At 44.4% G+C, this 24260-nt stretch overlaps 1 protein-coding gene across 1 annotated transcript; it reads right to left on the bottom strand.

The window, feature by feature from the left end:
* Positions 1–1340: 1340 nt before the first annotated feature.
* Positions 1341–23967, bottom strand: CKMT2 (creatine kinase, mitochondrial 2). Its single transcript, XM_051810847.1, has 11 exons — positions 23859–23967; positions 18769–18842; positions 16833–16990; positions 15950–16148; positions 14837–14932; positions 13163–13384; positions 10709–10794; positions 8647–8770; positions 5062–5196; positions 4595–4720; positions 1341–1577 (listed from the first exon to the last, which is right to left on the bottom strand). The coding sequence occupies exons 3-11, from the start codon at positions 16982–16984 to the stop codon at positions 1458–1460; spliced, it is 1260 nt and encodes a 419-aa protein (XP_051666807.1). The 5' UTR covers positions 16985–16990; positions 18769–18842; positions 23859–23967; the 3' UTR covers positions 1341–1457.
* Between the last annotated feature and the right edge of the window lie 293 nt (positions 23968–24260).

The raw sequence follows: 24260 nt of genomic DNA, 5'->3' as shown, positions 1-24260 counted from the left end.
TCCAACCTGGCCTTGGACACTTCCAGGGATGGGGCAGCCACAGCTTCTCTGGACAACCTGTGCTGAGGCCACACCACCCTCACAGGGAAGAATTTCCTCCCAATTCCTTCTTTACTTCTGTCAAACTCCCTGGAATTTCCGCCAGCCCATTTCTGCAGTAAAATGCCCTCTGAAGAGCAGCCCTGCTCTCCAGCGTGCAGCTGCTCCCTTTTGTTGAGCACCAGCAGTGAACTGGCTGACTGTGAGATACACCTCGTCACCCAGGTTGTTAGTAAAGGCATTACAACAGAATCATCAGCTCCAATACCAACTTCTCAGGAATGCTGGTAGCAAGTGGTTGCCAGCTGGATGTCCTGTTGCTGCCCATCAGCAGTTTGCAAGTCAGCAGAGGTAAAGCAAGTAGAGGCTGAAAACTGAGCACTTTTGGCTCACAGACAGATTTTGTGTTGAGATGAGGGTTTTGGAGAGCTAACACTGAAATCTTCCCAGTTTTACTTATTTATGTTCAATGTAAAATCAGCAGAAGTCTCTCTCCTTCCCCCAGAATTACTATTATTAACCCCCATTTGGAAAGCCAGTAGCAAAATGTAAGGGAATGTGCCCAGCATAGATGAGGAAGAACCAGCAGTCACACGGAAGCTCCAGCCTGCTTTACATTGAACAGCTTTCACCATGCTGCTGATTATCAAGAGCTGCTGATTCACCATCCAGCTCTCAATTAGCTCCCAGTTGTGATTTTTAAAGTTTGCAACCAGTTATGGCCCAGCTATTCAACCACAACTCTGCAGATATGACTCACTGAGAGACCTTCCTGTGAACTGCTGTTCTGAATGTGGTGGCTGTGAGACACTGAGTGTATTTCAATACGCAAAAAAGAAGCAATCAAAGGGATTGTCAGCATCTGCTGATTTTCCCTTTCCATGGAGCTGCTTCACACATGAAATCGTGGTGAGCATGGAGATGTGTCAGCAAATCCTCAAGCATGTTGAGGAGTGACAGCTGAGCTAGGTCCCCGTTACCTGGAATAGTCCATGCTGGGCAGAGTTATGTGGGTTGCAGGATATCAACAAACTGATTTGCCTCCTGGTTTTTGGACTGCAGCCCAAGACCATGGGGCATGAATAGGGTGCTTACAGGAGCTATCATAGATATGGCCATAAGTGGAAGTGCAGCGTAGAACTAGAGTAGTACTACTGGAGTAGTACTTTTCTTATCACCAACCAAGAAAGAAAGGGAAGCAGTGCCCCAAAGAGAGGATAGGGAGGTGATTGTATGGGTGCAGTCCAGTGAAGCTGTACAAAGACCAGTTTCTGCCAGTACAGCCAGGCATTGAGGAGACCTTAGGTATCAGGTAGTGTTTTATTACACAACATATTTATACAGACATATACAGAGGTGCTTTCCCATCAGAATGGCAGCCACCAGTTTACCATCAGTTGCTACAATCAGCAGCAACATCATTTCCTGACAAACTGAGGCAGCGGAGGTGGCACCCTGATGTCTTGACCTCTTTCCAGTTTCTTCTCACAGTCAACGAGGTAATTGACCCCGTCAATGACAATCTGGACTAGCTCCACCTACAAAAACAAGAAGAAAATAATAGTAATAGAAGGTTGAGCTCATCTGTTAATAGAGGAATAGGAAGTTGGCTTGTACTGCAACGACAGCAGGTAAAGCTGTGAGGTAAAGTGACCCCTGAGAAGCGTCATGGCATGGAGATCACACACCCTCTGGCACAGGGAGAATGGGTCGTGCAAAGCCACAGTAATTCCCTTCTCCCGTTTGCCTCAAGTTTGGAACTGCAGAAACAGAAATTTTCAGTTAGGTCCCTAAAGTTATTTCCACCAAACTCTGCTTCCATTGGAACAAATCTGACAAAAGTCCTTATATAAAATGTTTAGGCACGAGCTGAGACCTGTTTCAGAGGTGATTCTGTGAAGGTCTTCCCCAGCTGTGTGCTGGGGAGGGATGCCTGGCACATCTTGTTCCCCACACTCCATATAAGAGGATGAGAACATAGCCATGCTCTGTGTACTCAGCATCACCAGGCAGGTCGTGCTGAAGCACTGAAGTCCCTTGCTGGGTCTCTCCAGCTCCAGTCCCGGAACACCCTGTGCTTGCAGGAACATTCACGTGAGCACAGAGACATGGAAGTGAATTAGGAGGGATGTTGGTGCAAGGAGAGGAGGGCAGAGGCTCATTGCTCTGGTTCCCACTGGCCCTGAGTGCTGCTGGGTATCCTTCACATGGCTGGAACTGAGAGGATGTCAGCACTACCATGGCCTTTTAGGCTGCCTGAGAAAGCTCATCAACTCAGAGCAAGGTCCTTCCCAATGGATGTCCTTCTTCACAGATGTCCTTCCCACAGATGTCCTTCCCCTGTCCTTTCCCTGGAGATGACCCTCGCCCTGGTGGGATGAATGTCCTCCCCATTCTGCCAGGCTCAGCACCCACATCTCTGGAGCATACTCATCCTGAACTCAGGCTGGCTCTGTATCATCTAGCACTCCTTGTTTTTAGCTCCTGATTTACACTGGCAGGAGTGGGGTCAGCTCCAGGCAGGAGCAGCACCAAAATTTGTAATTCTATGTGGGGGGGGAGGGGAGGGGTAGGGAGAGTGGTGCCTTTGTAACCTGTTTCAGAATTGCTGAAGAATACCAGGAGCTTGTCCCCAGCAGACTTTCTGCACAGGCTGTGACATGTGAGGACTACAGGCCCTGTGGCATTGTGAGCCAGCAAACTATAGCACTGCTATGTCTTAGTCTTCATGAAATGGTTCATTAGCAACCTTTAATGACTGGCTTGTGAGTGCAAAGACTAAATCCCATTGTCTCTTTATTGTGACAGTTGCTGATTTTCAAGGGATTTTTACTTATAAAGCATTTCAGTGACTTAACACTTTATTTTATTGTCTTTTACAGACCAGCTGTTTGGGGAAATCAGAGGTCTGAATTTGCAGCCTCGAGGAGAAAACAAATTTCCTATTAAGTTTGCATTGACCAGTAACTGAAATATAGCAAAAATACAAACAATTTTATCTGGCAGCTTTGGGAACATAATCCAATTCTGCAAAAACGTTTACCACATAATGGAATTTATTTTATTATGTACTAAAAAATATATATCTTATAATAAAACATTTCTATCCCTTTGAGTATGTCTTGTCTTATTTAGATTTCAGATTCTTCAAGGTAGGGATTGTGTCTTATCTGTTGGCTTAATCCTTTGGATCCTTGCTGTAGGAGGCATCACTGACTTCAGTGGAAATCTTCAGATAAGCAAGAATTTGTAGGCTTAGGCTGTCAGTCAGTAGGACTCAATTAATCATGCTGTGTAATCCTTTTGTGTTACTGATGTTATTTTAATATAAAGCACAAATGATGATGTTTCAGGTATTAATAGATGTCTTTGTCACAGACTGTTTTTGCAAATAGTACAGCTGAATTGTATTTCACTCTTATTTATTTTGTTCACTGTCATTTGTTTTGTTCTAGATCCAAAGGAACATAGATGCCTACATCAAACTTCAAAATTTAAAATCTCCAAACTTCTCCTCGTGGTTGTGGAGACATTCAAGGGCACCTCTGAATAAGAAAGCGCAGGATACCTGCCTTGGCTGTGTCCCAGTGGCAAGTGAGGAAGGGAAATCACCTGGCTGGCTGTGGACTGGGCTGAGTCTAGTTGTGACTGGGTGCTTTATCCCTGGGTTATATTTCTGCTATGAAAACCCACCCAGAATCAGGTTGGGTGCTGGGCTGCAACACCAGGACCAAATTGCATCCCAGCTGCCACAGCCTCTCAGGGAGGGTTTGGCTCAGAGCTGATGGGAGGAGGCTGCAGCTCTTTGACACAGCTCTTTCTGCCCTATCCTCATTAGCTTTGCTCTTGGGAGCTGTTCTGCTTTATAGAACATTTGAACGTGAATCTGGAATGAGGTGTGGGACCCGAGCCTCCCAGGAGGGCAGCAGCAGCACCAGGCTGCAGGGTCATATCCATGCTCTGGCACAACAAATGCTCCTTCTGACTGAAATGGCTTAGAAGCAAATGTCTGAGACAAACCCATCTCATCATGGTCTGCAGCCCAACAGGGAGGGCTCACGGGTGGCAATTAACTCTTTGCCCTGATTTAAACTTAGCTGTCATTTAAACCTAGCTCTCCTCTGTCCTCTGCTTGGAGCCACACATGTTAAGAAGGCACCAGCTCCTCAGTTATTGTGGATTGAAAGCCTTGTCCTGCTGTGTAACTATGGAGGAAGTGCGTGACAATAGTGAAAGGAACACAACACCCTAATCCAAGCCTTGCTTTTGTGCCTGATTCCCTGGGTGTATTAGGACTCCATCCCTATTCCTTTCCAGCACCTGCATACTCTCACAGAGGTCCTCAGCGCATGGTGCAAATCACATTTGTGCAACTTGGTCAGGGTTGATTTTTTTCATTGCCATAACAGGAGTATTTGTCAAGCCCTTCATGCACATTAATAATTTTTTCTTTCAATAAGCATTTCCACTGGACCAGATTCATCAGGAGTAAAAACTGCCAGTGGAGGCAAGGGGAAAAATCAGGAAAAAAACCCACAAAACAAAGACAGGTTACCTCTGAGCGGCCGAGGCGGTCCAGGTTAGAGATATCATACACATCAGCCACGGCTGCTGTGTCTACTCCACCAGTGCCGCGCTTCTGCAGGCGCAGGTTCTCCAGGATTTTGGGAAACCTGGGGTCCTGTCACAAGAAACAGGTTTGAGTTTATTGCCTGTCAGTGTATGTGTCATACCATGTCCTTGCCATGCTGTGATCCATGGATTAACAGCATTGCCAGAGGGACAGGCAGCGGTGGAGAGTTTTCTCATCCTTGGATTACTGCCCATCCTGGCAGCTTCCTGCTGAGCACATTAATTTCCATAACAAAGACAATAATTTGCAGAATTAAAGCGTGCTCAATTAAACATGCATTACATGCATCCTGCTAACTTGCAGTCACCATGAGCGGTCATTTTTCATCTGTTCCTTTATAAATCAGATGAGCTGAATTATGTCACCAGCTTTTTAAAGGACTCACGTACCTTGCTCAACCTGGGCAGCTTCACATGGACTCCAGCTCTCAGACCAGTGCCCAGGTTGGAAGGACAGGTCAGGACATACCCGAGACGCTCGTTCCACATAAACTCCCAGCCACGTTCCTTAATTAATCTCTCCACCTATGGTAGCAAGACAGAAAGAAAGCAAAAAGGGCGACATGCAAATGTCTCATTTCAAGATGTCTGCTGGTAGCTGAGATTCTTCTTGCCATGTGTTTGTGTTGATGAACTTCACTAACACCAGTGGAGTGGCAGGAATTCACACCTGGGTCCAGTCTGGTTTAGGTGTGACAAAAATGTTTGTACTCGCCAGGTACCTCTGGATATCTCTGTAATTTTCTCATGACCACCACCTTGCAGACTCTTTGCCACTTCATCACAAAGCTCCCTATCCTGGTGTTTTTGTGAAGCCTTAGCTCATGCAGCCATGGGTACCTAAGAATTGTGGCTTTTGCCATTTGTTTCTAACTTGGTAATTTTGGACCTAGTTTGCAACACACAATCCCAAAGGACTCAAACATTATGAAGCAAACAAGGAGCTGAACCTGAGTTTTGTGTAATTTTCAAGATGATGCCCTGACTCCTGGGGCAGGTCACCTGGCCTCTAAATGTCCAGTATTAACAGCCACACTTCCTTTATAAGGAGACACAGATTGTACATAATGCTTTTCATTAGTAAATCTCTGACCAGATTAGACAGGAGAGTGAAATAATTATCTGCAGGAAAATCACAAGGGTCTATTGACCTTTGAGTAGGCTGGTGCTTTATTCACCCATCTGCTCTTCCCAGGTTTACTTGTGCAATCCAAATGCAATTTCAGTTCAGTTCTCTTCTCCTGAGGAGAACTGGATGCATAAACCAGCTCATGCTCACAAGACTTCTGCAAATATAGCTGAATACTTCTGTTCTGCAGAAGGATACAGACTAAATGGCCTTCTAAAATCATTTCTATATTGTGTGAGCACAACAGAACAGATGGTAAGAAACTAGGCCTGATTTCCTACCCCAGACACCTGTTCTAGTGATAGTTCCCAAAGCTGCCTGACCACTTTGCCTGGTATAGTGGGTTTCTGTGGCTGGGTTTTGGTAGTGGAGGGGCGCTATGGAGGTGGCAGCTGTCAGAAGCTGCTAGAAGCTTCCCTGGTCCCATGGAGCCAATGCCAGCCGGCTCCAGGACGGGCTTCTTGCCACTGGCCAAGGCCAAGCCAATCAGGAGTAACAGTAACACCTCTGTGATAACATATTTAAGAACAGAAGATTGTTGCAGAGAAAAAATTCCAGCCAGGGAAGAGCTAAGTGAGAACATGGGAATAACAATGTAGACACCAAGGTCAGTGCAGAAGGAGGGGCGGGAGGTGCTCCAGGCCCCTGCGGCCCGTGGTGCAGACCATGGTGGAGCAGCTGAGCCCCTGCAGCCCATGGAGGACCATCGGGGTGCAGAGACCCACCTGCAGCCCATGGAGGAGCCCATGCTGGAGCAGGTGGATGCATGAAGGAGGCTGTGACCCTGTGGGAGGCCCAAGATGGAGCAGCATCCTGCTGGAGACCTGCAGCCAGTGGAGAGGAAAGCCCATACTGGAGCAGATTTTTCCCGGGTAGGACTTGTGACCCCTGTGGGGGACCCACAGTGGAGCAGCTCATTCATGAAGGACTGCACCCCATGGAGAAGTGACCCATGGGACAGCAGTTTGGGAAGAACTGTTGCCTGAGGGATGGACTCATGCTGGAGAGGTCCATCAAGGACTGTCTACCATGGAAAGGACCCCACAGAGGCTGGGGAAGGACTCTTCTCCCTGAGCAGCAGCAGAAACAACAACTGACCATAATCCCCATTCCCCGTCCCCCTGCACCGTTGGGGAAGAGGAGGGAGAAAACTGAAGGAAGGAGGGGTGGGAGGAAGGTGTTTTTAAGACTGTTTTATTTCTCACTCTTTGACTCTTATCCTGAGAGTAATAAATTTAAATAATATCCCCACTTTGAGTCTGTTTTGCCCATGAAGGTAATCAGTAAGTGACCTCTCCCAGCTGTTATCTCAACTCATGAATCTTTAGCTGTTTCTTTTTCTCTCTCCTCTGTCTAGTTGCAGAAGGGAGAGTGAGACAGTGGCTTTAGTGGGTACCTGACATCTGGACAGGGTCAACCTGCTACACCTGGCCAGGTCCACAGGTGCTGCTCTGCTGACATGGGCTGAGCACAGTGGTGGAGTCAGAGCTGGGAGCAACCTCGGCAAACTGTGTCACCTGTGCCACCTCCTGTGCACTGCTCAGCCCTACAGGTGTGCCCTGGGAACCGGTCAGGGCTCAGTCACCTCCCTGATGGCACAGGAGCACCTGTCAGGTGTCTTTGTTTTTCTGTGCCCCAAAGCCCACTCCATGCTCAGACTTCCCCATGGATGCTCCGAGCATCCTCTGCTTCCACAATGAAGACTCTGTAGTTCCTGCTGTCCCTATTTAGCCTTGTGTTTTTTGGCTGAGAGCTGTGAAGTGATAAAGAAGGGGTACACAACCGTATTAGTCCATGGCAGGGTGTAGTGGGTTTGTGTAGTTAAATAACACTTCCCTTTCCCGGGAGGAACAGGATATTCCATACCATGTTATGTTAGCCTGGCTATAAAAGGGAAGGAAGAGTTTGCTCGGCCCTTCTTCTTCTTCTTCTGAGATGGCCCTTTAGCCAGCTACGTCTGTCCAAAACACCGCTCCGTGGGGGAGGTAGAATTTTTACTGCTAGTTTCCTTTGCCTGTGTGTTTGTAGCGTTATTAGTCTCTTCCTTTTTTCTCCATGTAAATATAAACTTTCTTTCTTGGTAAGCCCCGTTTTTCACGTTTTTTTTTCTTTCATCTCCCATTTTTGGGGGGGAAAGTCTGCGCAGTCTTCGTGGACACCTGGCGTTCAGCCAAAGTAAACAGGTACACAGGGGCTTGGAACTAGTCATTAAAGTCCCTTCCAACCCAAACCATTCAAGGGTGTCATGATATTGCCCATGGGACACAGTAAAATTCACTTTCTCTGTTAAATCAACATTTTCTGTCCCAGAGCAGTACACAGGGCTTGAGTCATAACTGGACTGTCTGGACAAAACTGTTTTAAACCACCATCTCATGAAACCTTTTTTGTCACTATGAATAGATAGACCAGAATAAAATCCAGGATTCCTGGCTATTGGTTTTTAGTATTTTAATCACAAACCCATATCTCCCCAAAAGTGGTCATGCCTTGAGTCCTGTGCACAACCTCAGCAGCCTCCACTCATCTCCCAGCATCAGAAATGAGAACCAGGAGGCTGGGCCAAATAAATTCTTCATTCAGGCAAATCAAGCAATCCAAGTAAAATGCTTGATTTATGAATTTCCACAGTCCACAGTCCCAAAATGGTAAAAAAAAAGGGGGATATTTATTTGTTTTTCCCTACAACTCAGTTACCAATTTGCCCCTGTTTCCTCCTTTAACTGCTGTGTGGACTGGTGTTACTCCATTTTGCTGCTTCCTGAGATGTCAGCTCAGTGTGAACCACAGGGAGCAGTGCTGACAGCAATAAATAAACAGGAATAATAAAATCACTGAGATACTACCTCTTTTAAACCACGGCAGAACCTCTCAAACACCCGCTTCATGTTGCCACCCTTCTCCATGGAGATCACCCTGGTGTGGTCCTCTTCATTAATCCAGACGAGAAATGTCTTCTCATTGTTATGCCTGGTTGAGAGAGGGGGAAAAAAGAATGTCTTTTAAAAGACGAGCCCTTAAAAAAAGCTCTGAATAGTCTTGGTTTTATCATAGTCAACATCTCAGTGCAGCAGAGATGTTAAGTGTGGAGAAATAACTTTGTTCTAAATGGTGAGGGATTTGAGCAGATTTGACTGTCAGATCTCTCATGCCAGTGGCAACACACAGGTCTCTTGGGCACAGCTGAAGCAATTTCCTGATCACATCATGCTGCTGCAGTGCTGAGTGAGAGAAAATGTGTTGTCCTCTAGCATGAGCACAGCTGGGGGGTTGCAGCCAAGGGAGAAGCCAAGCCCTGCATCCTCTGTCACAAGGGATGGGGTTTATTGTTCTTGGAAAAATCCAAAGACCTACATGCTGCTAGGGGCCAAGCAATATGTCCTTACTGAATTGTGACCTCCCCTAAATCAAATCCCAGTGCTCCCTATGTCAATTTGCAGCACTGGATGGCTGCATCAGTCAAGTGCCATGTCCAGGGATCACAGATGCTGCTCCCAGATAGTGCTGGTTTGTCAGTCAAGGTAGAAACAACTGAAAACCCTCTCTTGCCTTGGACTGTCATAACCAGCTTTGTTAACTGCTGTGTCACACCCAAGGTCACTTTTCCTGGCTTCTTCTCCACTTTCCCTGTCTCCTACTACAGCCCTTCTACAGCATGTAGAAGGTGATTGATGGGATCAGACTCATTTGTGCCAACAGTGAAATATCACCAGGCTTGAGACACATGAAAGTGGAAGTTCAAGCTCACTGAGAGCCTGACATTCAGCTGGTCTTTTGCTGTGTCTCCTTTTCCTTTTTGCACTTGGAGTTTGCCAGTGCAACACTGAGGAGGTGTAAACATCCTGTGCCCTGACACTGGGTCACTTGGGGTACAGTCACCTCATCCTCAGTCACGTACAAATGCTCAGGGAAAGGTTTTACAGTCTGAGCTTGGCCTGGCTCACCTCACCCTTTAATTAATCAAGTCGCCTCACTGCTTTAACAAACATGCCATTGCTGCTGGTGATGTTGGTGAGAATAGTCCTGCAGCCCATAACAAGGACAGGATCACAATCATTAAAAGCAAAATGATTTCCAGAATCTTTATTCTTTTTGAGAACAATTTCTTGCAAAAGAAGGCAGGTTTTCAAAATGTTACTTACAGAAATACTTTCCAATCACACTAATATTTTTTTTTCCAGTCCGCATGATATTTCACATGTAAAAGAAGCCAAAACCAGGTCTGTTGTATTCAGGAGATCCCTGAATAGAAATTAAATTACTGGTCCTTCTCCTGTTTGTTTGTAGAGACAGTGTATTATGTGCCTCAAGCTTTAGTCTTTTCCTTTCCTCAGATTTAGATGGGGACCAGGGAACCTGCATCTTGTTGAGTCTAATAGGAAGATTGTTGAAATAAAAAAAACCTCACAGTTTTCCAGCAGGTCACTGGGTTTCATGGCTGATAGGTTTCACAGCTAGGTGATTCCTCAGAATCCTTTCTGCCTCATTTTTCAGCATTGAAGCCTCTGGTAATGCCTAGAAGTACAGCAGGATGGATGCAGATGCTGTGCACTGCACAGCCTCCCCCATCCTGTCCTAGTGGGTGTGCGCACTCATCTCAGAGCTGTTATCCCTTTATCTCCACAGAAAATATGGCATTTGGGCACAAAATGCATCAAATGTGTTCTGACAGTAGAAACAGACCTAGAACAAAACAGGAAATTCAACTCCCCTATCTCCTTTTTGTCCAGATTATTTGGAAAGAAAGAGTTACTTTCAGCCCTGGGAATTAAAATTCTTTTTTTCTTAAAAACCAACTGGAAACGCAGTGAGTATGGGGTCAGAGTGGCTGCAAGGTTAGGACAAGCAAGAAAGTTTGTAACATGATCTTTAAAGCACACACGAGCTCCTGCACGTCACACAACATACCAGATTCCTCTGGCATCTGGCCAGTCACGTGCCATCCCAGCACATGTTAGCAAGGGGGACACTGGCTTGTCAAAGAGAAAATGATCCTGGGCGCCAAAATGGGGCCAAAGGGAGAGAAAGAGAGAGAGGGAGAGAAAATAAAACAAAATTCAGGTTTATTCGAGGGAGCAGTGCAACACTGTCCAATACATTTTATGTGAAGGCAGTTGAAGCACAGGCAAATCAGAGTACAGCTTGTGAACCTGGTTCCTTTGCCTGCAGCTGAAAGCACTTTACCCAGGTGATTTTCTTGAGCCTTGCAGATTCTCACCAACATGGGTACAGTGACCATGTTTTGCCAGAAGTGTTTTTCAAAGGTAGGGAGGGTTGGAAGGTGGAACCTAACACCACGTGGACACACCAGAGGGTACTCTGGAGGGACCTGTCTGCCAGATCCAGAGGGGTTCTTTGCACACATACACACCTTATGGTAAGTAAGAGAAGGTAATGAGTTCTTAAAGACAGAAAAAAACCCTCACAAAAAGTGCTACTTCTGAAAAGATGCTTCTCTGACGTAAAGATATTTATTCTGAGCATGAAGTCAAGATAGGAATTAAACCAGTGTTAATCTTGACCTTTTGGAATCAGACTCATTCTGTTCCTTAACAGAGATGCTATTTCTGATTTAATAAATCTAGCACTTGCTGTGCCACCAACTTACCACATTCCAAATTGTTTTGATTTTTTTAAAATAATAGTTGGATTCTTGGGGTTTTTTTTCCCCAGACCAAAGAAGTATTTGATTTTCATGCGTGTCCTGAAAAATTATTAGTTCTTAATTCCTTGAATACTGCCATATCAAATGTTGGGGGGGGGAGGGGGTTTGCTGGGGGTACTGGTTTTGTTTGTTGGTTTTTTTTAAATCTCAGGTTTAACTAAGAATAGTGAGGCAAGCTATCCAGAATACGTATGACATGCTTTACATCTTTTTGCCTTAATGGAGAATTTCAGGTTTCACCTTTGAATACCCTGTGGTGGACATGGTGCAGCCAGAACTCCAACCATGCAGAAAGCAAAGGTATAGAGATCTCTCTGCTCATCACAGGGACACAAATTTTCCTTCCTCAGCTGGCTCCACTCGATGCTTTTTCTTGAAAGAAAAATTCCCCTTTTTGCAAGAAAAGAGCTATTAGTTTCCCTTATGTGCATATGGCCAGATCTCCAAAATACTCAGCCTTCTGGGCTGGGAGCCAGTCATGTAGCACTGATTTGGTACCACTGAGATCAACTTGATCTTACTGAGATCAAATGGTGCTTATGAAATCCTGGCACAAAGTCTGATCCAGGGTTCAAGGTCCTAAAGTACTGGAGGAGGTAAGGAATGGTGTGAGTTAAGGGACAAATATGAGCTTATAACATTCAATACCCTGACTTCTACAAATTTTTGTGAGCATAAAGCTAAACAAAGCAAGGTAAAATGCTGAATCTGTGAAGCCTATTCCACTTTTCAACTTCTGCTTTCTCAGTCTGTCCTCCTGAGCAAGGCAAGGAAATAAAACCTGCAATAGCTTATCAACATCTTGTCAACAAACATATTACCAAGGACATTCAATTAAAAAAGTTACTGACCTTACCTAAATTCTTAACTGCTGGTTAATCCAGACTATGACACATATTTTGAGGTTATAAATAGTTATGTTACTTCATCAGCTCCCTTTTGGTTGATGTTAGGATTAATGTGCCACAAATATAGCTAAGAAGGTACAGCCATTCCTTTGGATATTTAAAATGCACTTTCAAGCTTTGTTTGACATGTCACATGCTGTGACAAAATCCATGGTGAAAATCCTTGTGTTTCAATCTGTGTGACAATGAAAACTCTTGTTATGGTTCTGATCCTCCAAATTCTTAAACACAATAACAGGACTGGGAAAAGGTCATCTGGGTGCAGTAGGCTACAGCCATTTTAGGGAAATAAGAATTGGTGTAGTTTATCTTAATGAAATTACAGCCAAATTTTGGGAAATTAGAATTAGAGTAGTTTTGGCATAAAGAAATCTCAGCCAAAGCCCCCCACCATGACAGTTTAAAATACAGATACCATGTATTGCAGTGTAGTACCTTTAGTTAGAATGGTTATTAATATAGAAAATATCAATCTTTGCTCAAGGAAATGGCCAGGAAAGGTCTGAATTCACCTTGTTATTTGTCCAGAGAGGTGGCAGCAGCCACGTGTGTTTGGTTTGACACAGATCTTGCTCTCTGGGGTATAAGCCCACATTTCAGACCTACACAGCGACATGCTTCACAAAAATACAGACCCTGGATGATTTGCTGTTCCACTGAAGATATTGGCAGGACATTAACTGTAGGGTTAACGCTGTGATTACCTTCCTTGGCCATGCAGGACAGCAAGTACCCCGGAGGAGGATGAAGATGGAGTGAAGGCGGTGTTGGCACTGGGGCTGTACTTACGTCGATGAGCTGCTGCTGCTCCCGCTCAGTCATGTTGGTCAGGCTGTAGTACTTGCCTGAGAGGTCCCCCCGGAGCCCAGACAGTGCAGTGACCACGACGTTCTCGACCTCCCTGCGCTCGGCCCGGGTGCAGGCGGGAGGGAGGCTGAGCCCACGGATGCTGCGCCCAGTCCGCACCCGTGAGGAGAGCACATAGCGCTCGTCGAACTGCCCGTGGGTGATCTGAGGGGGAGGATGCTCTGTTAGTTCACACACACACACACATCTTGTAGTCCACTGTTAAAGCAATCCAAACCCCATCCCACAAAAAGAGCGGCATCTTCCTGCCCAGGCATGGTGGCCTCTCCTCCAGGTCACAAGCACTCGAGGCACCAGGAGCCCTTCAAGAGTTTCAGGCACCAGGAGCTGTTTTTAGGAGCAATGTGGTTCTTTGGCTGGATGAACATGTTGGAGTAACCAGCTCATCCTTTGTGGTCCCAAAATATGAGGGAATCTGGGTGGCTTTTGGAAATAAGGATATGGGCAAAAGCAGGAAACTAGGTGGGGGAGGTCGTCTGGAAGAGGGAAGCCTAAAATAAGGCTGTAATTGAACTATAAAGGAAATGATAAGATGCAGTTCAGGTTTGCCCACATATATGTGGGCATATTGGATTAAACTCCTTTCATTCCAACCCTTACACAGATGATTATCCAAAGATTTCCAGCCCAAGGAATTGCATCCAAGTCAGCCAGTAAATCGACTTCATTGGAGGCCCAGCTTAAATGTCTCTGTGCAAACACATTGTGGCATAGGAAGTAAACAGGAGGGCTCAGAGGTGTGCTCATGCCTGCAAGGCTGTGATCTTAGTGGCATCAAGGGGATGTGGTGGGATGGCTCCTGTGACTGGAGTGTTGGAATGAAAGGATACAGGCTCCTTGGGAAGGAAGGCAAGGGGAGCTGAGGAGGGGGTGTCACCCTTTGCAACAATGATCAGCTGAAGTTCAAGTTCACTACCCTGAACTTCAGGAGAGCAGATTTTGGCCTCTACAGGAATCTGTTTGTTAGAGCACCATGGAAAAAATCCCTGGAGCGAAGAGGGGCCCAAGGAAGCTGGGTAATATGCAAGGATCAACCTCCTCCAACCTCAGAAGTGAAACATTCCAACAAAGAGGAAGTCAGGAAAAAACACCAGGAGGCCTGTGTGGATGAGCAAAGACCTCCTGGTCTAGCTCAGACACAAAAAGGAAGCCTATGGAGAGTGGAAGCAAGGATAGGTATCCTGGGAGGAATATAGAGAACCTGTGGCTCCCCCATCCCTGGAACTATCCAAGGCCAGGTTGGATGGGACTTGGAGCAAACTGGGATAGTGGAAGGTGTCCCTGCCCATGGCAGGGGGGAGAATGGGATGAGCTGTAGGGTCCCTTCCAACCCAAACCATTCCATGACAATTCTGTGATATGTAAGCTCATGAGCAGACCCACAGTGCCCAAATGCTTATTTCAGCTGGGACTGAGTCCCTGCTATGGACAAGAGATGCAGCTGATAGGGCTGAGTGGTATCCCACTTGCCTTAAACATAAAGCTGGTGTCTTCAGAGTTGGATCAGGAGTAAGAAAGGTACTGTTGCATACAATACCATCACTGTAATAAGCAGCTCAGATCTTTTATTGTCTCACTGTTTTATTTCAACCCTACCTTGGATGCATCCAGGTCAGTGTGATGCTTCATTGTCCGTGGATCATAGCCATTATGTCTCGATTTAATGACAGGGTCAAAAATCTCAGCAAACACCTAAGGATTCAAGAGAATCTAGAAAGAGTCTGCACCACAGAAATGCTTTGATGCACCAGCTCCAGACAGAGCAGTCTCTGTCTGTAGTTACCACAGACAGAGACTGGATGTGGTGACAACCAGATTGGGTTTTGGGGTGTATTATCAGCCAGAACACACACCTAGAGCCCCTCCAGCCACTTGCCTCTTGGTTTTGGGTCATGCAGGAATACCCTGTGTTTTCCCTGCCATGGGATACCAGTTCTGGTCAGAATCATTTGGCTCAGGTGTGCCAGCACCAACCACCACTTCACTTTCAGATAAGAAGCAGTGGCAGTTTACCTGGACAGGTAAACCAAACCCCAGGAGGGGACAGTCCAGAATGGTGGGTGTCCCAATCCACCCTCAGCTGCCCAGTGCTTGGGCAGCTCTGTTAAGAGACTGTGTTATAACAAGTACCATCACAGTAGACTGACGGAAGCAGAACACAGTGGTCAAAAAAAGAAAGCATTTTCTTCTGTTTTCCTCTTGTCACTGCAGAGTTAAATAAACTGTCCACCCTAATGCTGTTTGTCTTCATTTTTCCTCATGGTCCAAAAGCTGTGGCTTAATGAAACGATGCCTGGCACTTCACAGATGATGTTTCTGTTTCGCTTGTGCCTCTGCTGTTCCACAGTGTGATTTCCACATTACATTCATTTTTGTGTCCTAGAATTGGATAGCTTTGCCATAAACTAACTTTAGTTGTACGAAGGAGGGCAGTTGCTGGAGGCAGGTAGCAGGTGCCAAGTAGGTATATTTTGTTAGTATCAGTTGCAGCAGAGAGTGTACCTGTAGCAATACCTTATGTTCACGCTTTTCTTAATGTGGAAAAGTAGGGAAAACACCATCTTTATGCACATGCCCTGCCCCTTATGTACCCTCTGGGATATAATTTGTCTTTGGAACACGTACCCTACTGGAAATCTGTCTTCATCTAATGGGAAAGGACACCACGAAAACTGCCCCAAACATGACAGTGTTGTGGAAACCTCTTACCTCGTAGGACTCCTCATCCCCTGCCACCATTCCCACCGTCTTAATAAAAGGATGGCCAGGGTTGTCCACCCCGGTTTGGATGCACTGGTCCAAGGTGTACCCGTTGGGGGTCATCTTGTCCCGAAGCCGGGAGTAGATGCCGGGGGTGAGGCACTCGGCCATACAGTTGTTGTGCTTGCGCAGGTCAGGATAGTCCGCGCTGGGGGTGAAAGAGCCTGGAGACATTAACCTGTTCCCTCTTAACAGTGACTCTGGCTGCTTTATTACAGGGAACACGACACTCAGAGTACATTAAAACTATTCTTTCTTTATATGTTGCATTGAATTTTAGGAAGGAAGGAAGATTCTGGTTGCTGGAACTGCCCCGCAAACTGCCTTCTGCCATCAGGAAAATTAATCTCAATGAGCTCTGAAAGTGTACTAAGCTCCATTGAAGCTCTGCTAAAACACCGTTATTCAGGAATAAAAGAACTCCAGCATTGATTAGTTCAAGCAGGAAGGGAATTCAATATAGCTGAAGTGCTCTGTAGTTTGGAGCCCAGTTGTTCTCATTGACACCAGTGGGCCCATCTGACTGGCCACTGGGCAGCTCTTCTTCTGCAATACCAGGGTTTGGTTTAATGGCATTGTATTTGCACAAAAGCTGCATGGTGTACTAAGCCAGGGAAAATAAAAATGTTAGGCTGGTCTTGAAGGTCATTGCTGGTGCTATCTGAAATTGGTGATATTCGTACAGGATGCTGTTTTTCAGCCCCTGGACAGACCACACGATGATCATGCCACTTCCACAGGCATCCCCTTCTTCCCAAGGGCAAGGTGTTTCTCCCACACCCATGGCCAAGGCACTGTGCCCAGCTCCCTGCCTGTTCCCCCGTCTCCTCACCTTGGAGGGAAGAGCTTCCTCTTCTCCTGCACAGCAGCCTTCACATTCTGCTGGTTTAGGAGGTAGCCCGTGGTCAGCACCCCTGTGCCCGCGGCTGCAAACAGCGCAGTGGAGGCACGGCCGGCCAGCAGACGGCAGAAGGTGCCAGCCATTCCTCTCTGCAAGAGAAGGCAGCCCCAAGTCAGCTCACCAGACCCTGCACAATGCCCTCAACAAGTGAACACTCACCTCACACCACAGTCCTGCAAGAGGAGAAATTTGTTTTTATTATTGGTTTGCACTTATCCAGAGTGTTCATAAAAATTACTGATATTCACGGGTGTATTTTCCCTATTTAATTCTACTGGGATTATGTCTGGAGTACAGGAGATCTCTAAGTCTAGCAAAGAAAGTGGCATGTTCTGTGCACATTTTTTCCTCCAAGAATCAGAATTTAACTACTTGTGCTGGTGATTGTGAGTTCCTTAGGAAGATGTAACTCCATTCTAAATAAAGGGTGCGAATTCCATGATTCTACGAATCTAAATTTACAATTACAATTTGTATAATTGACAGAAGCTTATTCTTAAAACTGGACTCTGGTAAAACATCTTTGATGGAAGATTTACAAGATTTCCCCCGGAATATGCTGTTTCAGTTGTTTTTCCAAAAGTTTTTTAAAATATGATTCTTTATGCAATCTCTTCAATGTAGTTTTGGAGGTAATAATAAACACTTCAAAGCATTTGGTTTTATTTCCAGTAAAATAAGAGTTCTAATTTCCAATAATTTTCATGTAGATCTGGGTTAGTTATACCCAAACCCTTTACTTCTTCATCTTTCCCACTCATATCTAAAGACAAACGCAATGTTGCATCTTTATCTTCTCATTTGGTAAAAAAATCTTCTCTTCTTGCTGGTTTTTCTATTGCAAAGCAATACATCCTTCTCCATCAGTCACATATGTAAGATGAGAAACATGGATGTATTCTAAGTTTGGAGTAATTTGTTTCGTGTCCTCTATAGTTTTTAAGCAATGTTATATCTGAATTTTTTCATTCTCTCTCCTTCATGCCTTTGAAACACAATATACAGTCAATTTAACTTTACTTCCAGAGAAAGGTGCTGAGTGAAATTGACAGATATTTTAGTATTTAGTATTTTTTCACTGAAAGAATTTCCCTAAATCTATTAATTCATTTTGGTTGAGCTGCAGGACAGGCTGTCATGACTGCAACAGGATTTCTCCCTCCCAAAATGTAGCGGGAGAATGTTTGACTGTAAATAAAAGTCAAATAAGGGGGTTCTGATGGAGATTTTCTGATTATTTCTTTTCTGTGTGTTTAGCAGGTGGTTCTTGTGCCTTTTCACGATACAGCATCCCTGTCTTACACTCTGGAAATATTTCCTTGTGACTAATCTGCACAGAACTATTGTTGTTATATCCAAGTGTCTGAGAAACATCACATGTATTTTCACAGCAGCCCTGTGTATTTACAGCCCTGTTTCACTGTGCATCTTTATAACAAGGAATTGGCTGCCAGTCAAATTCCTGTCCTGAAAACTGGAAGCCATATAAAAATCCCATTGCAGATGATGATATTATGACTTTAACGACCCCAGGCACTCATCAGCATCTCCACCAGCTTGGGTTTTTTTGGAGCTTCTGAATCCTGTGTCACTTTAAGGGACATTGCTGCTGCTGAATGAATAAGAGAACCCCCTCCTCACTCTGGTTTATGCCTGTCTTTGACTGGGTGTGCCTTGCTGGGCTTTAATCCCTAAAGCAAACCCTCTCAGCTTTAGTGTCCGTTTAAATAATGTCCTTTATCACAAGTATTTTTCTTGTTGGTAAAGTTATCTTGCACTGTGGCTGCATGCCTTGTTCCCTAGGACAGTCTGGCATTGCTGGACCACACAAAAGTTTTCCCTTACCCTGGGGCAGGTTCTACTTTACCTGACAAAGAGTCCTCTGACAGCTCTTAAAAGCCTCCAACACTGGAGATGCCACAGACCGTGCAGGTTGTCTACCTAAAGGAAATAAATCAGAATAAGACAAGCTTTTTTCCCCTCTTTTTTAAAAAAGTAGTGCCTAACTACATGTCCCTTCCTGCAACTGAAGGTAGAATCTACTGACTGGAGCATGGCATTGCCGTCATTTATGACTGTCAAATGCAAAGGATCCAGGAAAGTTAGAATTCCTAATGAGAAGAAAAACATCATCTCGAGTGCTGTGGAAAGGTGACTGTAATCCTTTTTACCAAAGCGATGTGACTCCTAATTCAATAAACACCTCTTGCCACAAGGGTGGGCTCTAGTCCTGAATATAAATGTATATAGTCCTGCAGCACAAATTGTTGTGCCTTGCACAGGTAGTTAAGTTCAGCAAACAGTTTCTACATAATGGGAGTACAAAATTAATAAGAAACTTTACTTGATAGGAAAGCATTGGGGTTTTTTTTCAATTTTTTTTCTCTTCACAAAATATCACGATTTCTGAGTAATGCATTGCTTCAAAACAAGCATTTTAAAAGTTTCGTTTTAAGAAAGTCTGAATGAAATGGTTTCAAAGCAAGAGAAAATCCTCATCAAAGCTCTTTTTCAAATCTGACCTCAAATCATTAACAGATTCTGTGGTTTTTCCCCCACAGAAATTGTCAACTTGCCCTTACAGTGGGTTTGCACCATCAGTACCTCTGATTAAAGGAGTATGTTTTTTCTAGGAGCACTTTACCAGAAATACCCTGCTGTAATTCAGGTTTCACCACAGACTATCTTTAAGCCTCCACTGCAAGGATTTCACTTTCACCAGGGAAATTTAACCACTGCACAGCCTAAGAAATGAAAGTGCATATTATTCTTTTTGCTGAGTGTCTTCCTGTGTGCCCATGATAGAAAACTCATTTTCTCATGGGTGTCTGTAGTGCTGCCATGGTGCAGCTGGAAAGAGGAAAGAATATTGTCTCAAGATCAGAATAATTTTTTGAGGTATCAGTTTTAACCCTTGGAAAGGAATCTAGTGCTTTCCTGATCTGACCAGGTACGCTGGAAGGAGAACACCTGCCTTAGGAAAGCATCTGTTTTGTGTTCAAAGCAATCTAGAAAGAGCATGGTCTGGAGGAGATATAGGAGTTCTGAGGATTAATCAACCCCAGGTAAAAAAATAAATAAAATTCTTATTTCTGTCCTATGTGTCTGTTCAGCTTGAATCTCTGGCCTTTGTTATTACTTTTAAGAATTCGTTGCAGAAATTTCTATGCATTTTTTGTGCCACATGCAGCTACTTAATAATTCATGTCTCTACGTCAGGTTTTTTAATCAAGTTTCATATTTACTAATCGCACTTTGGCTCTGCCCTGAACTCTTTCCACTGTGTTTTATCCTCAACATCCTCACAAAACCAGAACTGTCCTTTCAAACCAGTAGCGTACCAAGACCCAGCGTGGGAGCAGCAGAGCATGTCTCCATTAAACAGCTCAAGCATTTGGAGACCACACCAGCCCTGGGGACCACAGGTCATGGTCACTTGGGGTGTCACAGTCCCCTGAGTTCCGGAAAGTCATCACTCAGTAGGGAATTATTTCCAGTCAGGACATAAATACACTTCCAAGTAAGATTCTGTGATGGGAGTTGTCTGCAACAGTAAGAACCTGGTTAATTTAAGCCTGCATCAGTCCCATCAATTTTTATTTTTTTTAATTAGTACTTTCATTTTCTCTTTAAACTGGAATGCTTCCCCATAAGCCAAGAAGTTTTCTCCTCTGCTGTGGGATTCTGAAGGTACCAATAAAACATTCTTAAAGGGCTCCCAATTATCACTGACAGTTTTCTACTTAACTTTTATCTGTGCTAAGTGGCGCATTAATTGCATCAACCTTCCAGAAATTTCAAGTTCTTTCTGTCCACCACAAGCTTCATGAGAATTTGGACTTTGTTTTAGACAGAATTAGCTGCATTTAAACATGCACTAATTTTTAGTTCTGTGAACTAAACGTGCACTGATTTTTAGTTCTCAGTTTGTCCAAATGAGGTCTAATTTCTATGGGATTAGACACAACACCTTTTTTGCAGTATAAGCTTTAATGATTTTAATTCTTTAATAGATTTTAACAAGATTCTTAGGATTCATAGCAAGACCTCAATCATGTGTCACTCAGATAGTAGATATAATATATAATAATACGTTAAATGATATAATATATAGTAGTATGTAATAATCCGTAGTAATAAGACCATTTTTCCAAAATGTAATGGATAGGCCATTAAGAGTTATTAATAATTTAATGAATAGGGGTTTTGGCACATTCAGAGATGTGATCTAAACTGAGCTGTTTCAGTGCAGGTCAGGGCTGAGCTGCTCTGCTGTCACTCAGCACCTGCACTGTCTGTGTCCCTCTCCTTTGCAGGTAGCACAGCCTCCACAGTGCTCACAGCTAGGCACCCTTTCACTGGTGGAAGGTCAGATGTCTTGGCTCATATTCAGCATCAGGCATATTTTCTACAGGTAAATGTATGGATGGTTTTGGCGTTTTTTTCTTATTATTCAAGTATACTGCAAGGCGTTCTGAAGGCTCCAGGTATTTGAGCGTAACATCTTTATTTTTATTTATTAAAGTGTTTGGACAACTTGCCTTGCATGTTTTCCCCTTGTTATCTCAGTCTGCTCATGCTTTGAATACTTGCTGCATAATTACTCATTTGGATGCCTTTTGTGCACTCCCAGGATTACAGATGCCTCTGGCCCAAGACCAGGACATGAAGCACAGCTCAGTACCTCTGGGACTGGATTTTGTCACTGGCAGAAAGTCCTTTAAACTTTCACTTCCAAGGTCATTTGTACTTGTGATATCACTTAGAGAAAGCAAAAATACTGCTGTCCAGGAGAGGAGAAATACAGAGCAATTGTCCCATAAACAGTTGCTGTGTGTCCTCCATGCACCAGGTTCCCTCCTATAGGGCACAGTTTTGGTTAATTCTGTACAAAACACTGACTCAAAGAAACAGCTACTGCAGCATGTGGCATTCAGTGCATGCAAAACCAAGGTTTTCTCATTCCACATTCCTCATTCTCACCTCATCAGCACAATGAAGGGTCAACAAATTCAGAGTCAAATCAGCATTGGCTTTTCCAAGGAAATATTCCCATATGCCTGGTGAGTTATGGCCACTGAATCAGCAAAATGTGTCCAAAAGGTCACAGAGGTCACAGCCTTTATCTCCCTGCTCTGCCCCAAGACCTAAGACATGTTCAGCAACCTGTAACCAGCCTTCAGGACACCGATACCCTGCCAGGAGTGTATTTGTGGTTTAAAACTGTACTTTAATATGTGCATCAGCCACCTTGCACTAAAAGTGGAGAGAAAAGCCATCAGCAAGGTTTAAAAGAAGTCATTACTGCAAATCTGGTGCTGGCTGATGAACAGCCCAAAGGATTGCAGGCACCCCTTAAAGTAGAGGGGCAATCCCAGCTCAAACCCCATGAACTCGCCAACTTCACAACTACTTTTAATATTTGAGGAAAAAAAAAAGCTTTTGCCATTAATTCTTTATTTTCTTGAACTTCTTTTAACGAGGAAGTTGTCTTTTTCTCTGGATGTAGTTGAGCACAGGTATTGGTTACCCCAAATTTCACACTTGGCATCACATGTGATTTTAACACAGAAGGGAGGAAGGTACAGAGGGTTACAGTGACATTTATAGAAATAGAACTAGATGAAATATTTGAGCCATGTCCAGAGTGGTATTAATTGCCACACCATGTGATTCTGAGTGACATTTTGGAGGAATGCAGTCATAGCTAAAGTTCACACAGGCTCAGCGCCACAGATGATGCAAATGCATGTCTTAAACCACTAAGCTGTTTAGCCAAAGGTATCATTGCAGGGAGCTGGACTTCCATGTGCTGGAGGGAGAAGGAGGCTGGCCTTTTATATTTGAGAAGTAATTCCTCTAAGCCATCCTTAGCTCAAGCTAAAGCCTACAGGTGCCATTGGAAAGTTTTCTTCGCCAGTCCATGAAAGGTTCTGGCACCTTAGAAACATCTGCAATAAATGTCATGAGTCACTACACGCGTGACAGACCATTTTTAGATGCCCAGAAATCAGTTTACATTGCTCTTGGCTTGCTGTGTCACCTTACAGGTTCAGAGAATAAGATGCAAATTAAAACATCAGATCTCATAAAGCAATATTGATGATTTTTTTTGTAGTTTCACTCAAACCTTTCTGACTCGTGGGTTTCAGATACAGCCTCCAAAAGTGCAGAAACAATGCTCCAAGTGCAGACATACTTCTAACTGTGCCTTAATCACAGCATGGAATACCTCTACCAAAAACATCAACTACATTTCAGTTTCTTTCTCCTTGCAATGCCAGAGGTCAGTGAATGGTTATAAAACATATTAATTAAGAAAAAAAATTCCAAGCTGTGTATCTGTGACTAGATTCTTATGAATAGAGAAGACATGGTAAAAGCTGCAACTCTTCATAGATCAGACAATGACCCCTTGGCAACAACATGATTTTTGATTTCTCTCAGTGGAAGATCTGGCTGTCAGATCCCACCTGGTGAGACCCAGCAGCCCCAATTGTCCTGCCAAAGCCCAGCCAAGCTGCAGGTACTGCTCACCCTTCTGAGCCCATCTGATGCTATTTTGCAGTATAAACCTCTCATCTTCGCAGTGCAGAGAGCTACAATCAAAATCACAAAAAACTCATGTAATTGGAGAAGTTTACTCTGAACTTATAACGCATCCTATTTTTCCCTTACTAAAATTGTTACTTAAGAGTCAGCATTAACAGATGAACTTGATGATCTTAGAGGTCCTTTCCAGAGGTCCTTAACAACCCTCTAACTCCATAACTTGAAGCAGCTGTACTGTGGGGGGCTGACAAATATTTCCCTGCACCGAGTGGTTATACAAGTCAATAAATTATAGCCAAATTAACATCACATCCTGTGGCCCTTTGAATCCGTATTTAATAACCCTTGTACTTGAAATGCTATGTTTTGAGGCTACAAAACCAATACATAGGTAGTTAAACTGACCTTGAAGCTGGAGGTAGGGACGTCCTGCTGCCTGCAGCGAGCCCAGAGTGTAAAAGGAATAGCGAGTTGGTGCCCTGAGAGGAGCTCAGGTAATACGAGACGGGGAAGAGGAGGTGTGGGAAATGAAAATAATTGCTGCAGGGACCAATCCTGGTTTGCTGGGTTAGTGGCATTTGCTGGCACAGGGATGCCCTTGAGGACACAAGGAGGATGTAGCAGCAGTGGGGTGACAGCAACATCACCCTTCAAATGCTTCTCAAGTGGAAAGTGTTCATGTCAGCAAATGGTCAGGCAGGTGGGAAACGGCAAAAGATGCTGCTCCACCCCCACGCTCCAACTTAGGAACAGCTGAAAGAGAAAGGTCAAGTCCTGCCTGCCTGAACATCTCCTGAGAAACATCCA

The sequence above is a fragment of the Manacus candei genome, unplaced genomic scaffold (assembly GCF_025592945.1).
Source record: "Manacus candei isolate 608988 ecotype Guabito, Panama unplaced genomic scaffold, ASM2559294v1 h1tg000079l, whole genome shotgun sequence".
Classification (NCBI taxonomy): Eukaryota; Metazoa; Chordata; class Aves; order Passeriformes; family Pipridae; genus Manacus; species Manacus candei.
This window is presented reverse-complemented; position numbering and strand designations above follow the sequence as displayed.

Bases quoted from the DNA above. Each gene is read 5' to 3' on its own strand.
- CKMT2 (XM_051810847.1), bottom strand. From the start codon at position 16,984: ATGGCTGGCACCTTCTGCCGTCTGCTGGCCGGCCGTGCCTCCACTGCG. The intron at 8,771-10,708 runs GTATGTTGTGTG...TCTCTCAACCAG, and splicing joins CCAGATGCCAGAGGAATCTG to GCATAACAATGAGAAGACAT. The intron at 5,197-8,646 runs GTAGTATCTCAG...TTGCTACCATAG, and splicing joins TCTGCCGTGGTTTAAAAGAG to GTGGAGAGATTAATTAAGGA.